Genomic DNA, 4,713 nt, shown 5'->3' with positions numbered 1-4,713 from the left:
TTGCCAACCCATCAATCTGTTCCGAAACCGTGTCATAAAACTTAAGAAGTATACCTATCAACCATCCCAGGAACATCATTCTCTTCCATCCATTTCTTAAACCAAATTCTTTCAGCATAATTACTTTCCTCTACATGAGATTTCAAACCGAAAACGACATCTCTCCCTTCCACCCCAATCTTATACGAAAAGAAAATAACACAAGCTAAGAACCCAACAATCATCACTGTTAGGTTTTACAGTGTTTTCAAACAAGAAAAACAGTTAATAAAATGTGTGGGACAAAACCTAACTTATAAAAATACAAAACAATAATGTAATGCAATAATACAAACACAACACAATGTGTTACAATCAAGTAATAATATATCTAAGAAATTACAGAAAATTTCTAAGAAATCACTAATGTGAAGACTAATAAACTTGCCTTAACACCAAGCCGATCAAACACACAAGAACATAAGAATAGCAATGCCCCTTGAGACTACGACCTTGATACACTGTCAAAGGCGTATGAATACTTTCCTAAAGGGATTAATTTCCCCCACACGGTGCTTGGGTTATTCCGGAAATTCCCTTTGAGATACAATTGACAGCCCTTCTCGTTCTTAGCACAAAGAATCGAAACAGAGATGAATAAATTCACAATATTTGGAATGATTGCAAGAGTTTTCTCACAAACGTTTGCAAGGATTTTGAGAGAAAATTGTAGAGAATACTTGTGGAGAGAAGAAGAGAAATTTTTTGTGTTCTTCCGAATCTGAAAACAAGCAAGCCTTTTTAATAAAGACTTAACCGTCAAAATTTTGCGAAAAACAGACTGGCGCGGGCGCTCCACCAGGAGGCGCGGGCACGCCTCAAAATGGAGCGGGCGCTCCTAAACAGGAGCGGGCGCGCCTCTACTGATCTTGCGAAATTCACAAAGGAAGGCAGAGTGGTACGCGGTTTAGGCGCGACCACAGGCGCGGGCACGCCATCCATGACGCGCGGGCGCGCCACCAGACGTGCGGCCGTGCCAATTTCACCCTTCCAAATATCCAAATTCCAGTGAGGTCCACGGTTTAGGCGCGACCTCAGCGCGACCGCGCGTACCTAGCGCGGGTGCTACTCATGGTTCGCGAGCAAGCAACCAACAACACTCTTAATATTCCAACAATCCTCCCCCATTTAGAGTGTTACTTTAAAACATTCTCCACTTCTTACAATTAAATCACATCTCATGCATCAATGTCAATGTCCACATTACTTGCATTCATAAGTCCTTTGTTGCCCCTTTTCCCGCCTTTTGTAGCAACTGTCCCTGCTGCTTTACAGTTTGCATTAGAGGGTAAATACATACTGGCAATTTGTTTATCAGTAATTCATTGGATTATGGGGCTTCCGAGATTCTAGAGGATATACCAGGTCATAGTCCATACCTTACTGGGCTTAGCATTATTGGTGGAGTGGCATTGTTCCCGTCTGCTGTTGAGGTAAAACTAAATTCGGGGTGGAAATCTTCTATGGTCAATGCATCTTCATATCTTCTTACTGACTTACTAACTTGCTTGTCTGCTATATTTATGTCCACTGTCATAATCAACTCAGACTGTTGCATTTTCTGCAGGGGAATTTTGTTTTCGAGTTTATGATCATCAGTTTTAAGCAAATTTAAAATTTTTGAACCCTAGAGGTTTTTGTGTCGCAGAATATTTATCCATAGCTTGAAACTCATACTAACGGGGTATCTGGTGCGTGAATATAATGTGATTAAAGGAGTCGGTGATATAATTTACAATTCTATTAAAGTTGCGCAATAACTTGAATTACTAATCTGCGTATTGCTGATTCATTGGCTTTATGTGGATTTAATTTTCATGAATGTGCCATTGTGATGGCTATCTTTCCATTTAGGTTTTGGTGCTTAAATGTTGCTTTCAAGTCCTATGTGGTTAGGGTTGGTATTTCTCTCATACTGAATCAATTTCTGTGATGCAGGGAGCAATAATGGGACCTTTAATAGCAACCGTTGTTATTGCCCTTAAAGACTTGTATGCTGAGTTTGTGCTGTACGAGAACAAAGGAGAAGAGTAGTGAGTAAAATCAAATTCAGTTTCCATCTGAGTACCGCCCTCAGTTATGAACAATGGCTGATCTACTCATACCAGTCTGTCTAGTACATGATGTCCAGGAACACATTGCTCAGAAAATATGATACATTTTTGGGAGGATAATTTATTTGGCAACTTGATTGAAAGCTGTGTCAATCATTGTTGTTGTAATTTTAAGGCAGTGCATTTGTAAATTTGTAAATTTGTATTAGTTTCTTCATCTAATGGCTAATCCAATTTACTTCATGTACTTGTGTAAAAATTTCATGTGGAAATCACTCCTGATGGTATCATTAATGAAGCGTTTAATTGCTTTCGTCTCACCACGTGCTTGATTCTTGAACACAACATCATCATCCCACCTGCACCACATCAACAGGATAACTTTAAGAGATCAGGACACAGTAACAGTCTAGTAGTCACATCGTTTGTAATTGGCTAGAATTTAAAAGGCTAACCTTCTTTTAACATTGAAGTTAGATGGAGCATTAACATTAATTAGAGGGTTTCCCCTCATAAGTTCTGCTTCTTTGTTTTTCAGTTCTTCCTCTTGCTGTTGTCGATCCTGCAAAGAGCACAATAGCAATGTATAGTCAATAATTCAATATCAATTCAGTCAAAAGTTGCATCACATTTTTAAACACCCCCCACCCCACACACAGAAAAAGAATAAAAAAAAAAAGAGAAAATGAAGAAAGAACTATAAAAGGAAAACAAAGACTCAAGAATCAAATTACAATAAGCGTGTACGTGGAACTGACATGTACAAAAACTAGTTTAAGGTTTAAAAGTCACACCTTTCGCATTTTCTCTTTAGCCCTTTCCTTCTTAATTTGTTCAAGCTCCGCCAAAAGCGCTTCAGTTTCATCTTCATCATCATCATCCTCATCCTCATCATCGTCACTGAAAACAGGGAAGTTAGCACGTAAGAAACCAGCATGTCAAAACAGATCTCTCATACAAAAACAGGAGGAAAAAAAAAAAAAACTGAACAATCATAAATTCATAATGGTTTTTGTAGAAAACTGTCTAATAGCTCTGCACATATCTTTGAACTTTAGTAGGAATAACTTCAAATCAAAATCCAGTCATTTATGTTGCCAAGTACTAAGAGTCTTGATCAAGAGCTGAAGCAACCCTTTTATTCATGTTTAGCACTTTGAATGAACTTTTTAGCATTCTCGCCACATTTTACATATTCAAAACCAGGGAAAAAGAAAAGAAAAAAAAAGAATCTAAACCAGATACCTTCAACTTAAACACACATTTCATTTCTTTGCGACTATCAAGGTCTATCGGAAGAGCGATAGGTTGATAAAGGTAAAGTTTCTATGTGGCAAGGAGATTGTGAATGTTAATAGTGCTTATGCTCTCCAAGTTGGTTTAGGTGCAAAGAGAAACAACAATTTTGGGAGGATTTAGATGAGGTGGTACAAGGTGTCCACCACACAAAGAAATTATATATTAGAGGTGATTTCAATGGACATGTTGTGGTGAGCCGAGATGGCTTCAAGAGGGTTCATGGAGGCTTTGGGTATTGGCGGAGGGACACAGGTAATGAGGCTATTATAGATTTAACTCAATCATATGATTTAATTTTGGCTAATACATGGTTTAAGAAGCGGGATTCGCACTTCGTAACTTTTCGGAGTGGAGCAAATGCAACACAAATAGACTTCTTGCTCACAAGGAGCACGACTAGACAAAGTTGCTTAAAGTGCAAGGTCATCCCAAGAGAGAGTGTGGTCACCCAACACCGTCTTTGGGTTATGACTATTCGTTTGAAAGAGAAAGTGAAGAAAAAAGGAAGACAAGAGGAGCCAAGGATAAGATGGTGGACTCTAAGGGATGCAAACACCAAGGTTTTACAGAAAAGGTAATCGAGGTAGATTGGGATGGAGAGGTGGATCCAGACATGACTTGGTTACGAATGAAGAACTGTTTCTTGAGAGTAGCCAAAGAGGTCTTAAGGGAATCAAAGAGGAGAACTTCGATGCAACGTGATACTTCGTGGTGGAATGAAGAGGTGAAAGTAGTCATTAAGCAAAAAAGGGAATGTTAAATGTAAGAGAGACGAAACCTTTGCAGCATATAAAGAGGCTAAGAGTAAGGCAAAGACACCTAATCGCCAAGCGAAAGAAAAGGGGCTTATCAGGAGATTTATGAAAAGCTTGACTCCAAGGAGGGAGAAAAAAAATTATTTATAAGATGGCAAAGAGAAGACAAGAGGCAAGGTAGGATATTGGCATGGTAAAGTGTGTTAAAGATAAGAACCAAGTTGTTCTTGTACAAGATGAGGACATCAAGGAGAGGTAGAAGGGGTACTTCGATGAATTGTTTAATGGAAGTAATGGAGTGGTGACAGGAGATACCTTTGTGAGTGATGAAGAAATCAACATGGAGTTTGTGCAGAGCATTATGAGAGTAGAAGTGGAGCTTGCACTGAAGAAGATGAAGCCTAAGAAGGCGGTTGGGCATGATGGTATACCGGTAGAGGTGTTTGGATAATATTGATATTGATTGGTTAACAGACCTCTTTAACAAGATATGGAGAGCTACAAGGATCCCGCAAGATTGGAGGAAGAATACCTTGATCCCGGTCTATAAAAACAAAGGAGACGTT

General features: G+C 39.0%; 1 protein-coding gene across 1 annotated transcript; it reads right to left on the bottom strand.

The window, feature by feature from the left end:
• Positions 1-2,280: 2,280 nt before the first annotated feature.
• LOC110719934 (spliceosome-associated protein CWC15 homolog) lies at positions 2,281-3,031 on the bottom strand (the record flags this gene model as incomplete). The annotated part of the gene is made up of 3 exons (XM_021898915.1): positions 2,281-2,452; positions 2,549-2,655; positions 2,888-3,031. Coding segments are annotated over 3 exons (375 nt in total), but the record flags the coding sequence as incomplete, so codon positions are not given.
• Between the last annotated feature and the right edge of the window lie 1,682 nt (positions 3,032-4,713).

This window comes from Chenopodium quinoa, unplaced genomic scaffold, assembly GCF_001683475.1.
Source record: "Chenopodium quinoa cultivar QQ74 unplaced genomic scaffold, ASM168347v1, whole genome shotgun sequence".
Taxonomy (NCBI): domain Eukaryota; kingdom Viridiplantae; phylum Streptophyta; class Magnoliopsida; order Caryophyllales; family Amaranthaceae; genus Chenopodium; species Chenopodium quinoa.
Note: the sequence above shows the minus strand (reverse complement) of the source record. Positions and strands in the feature narration are given on the sequence as shown.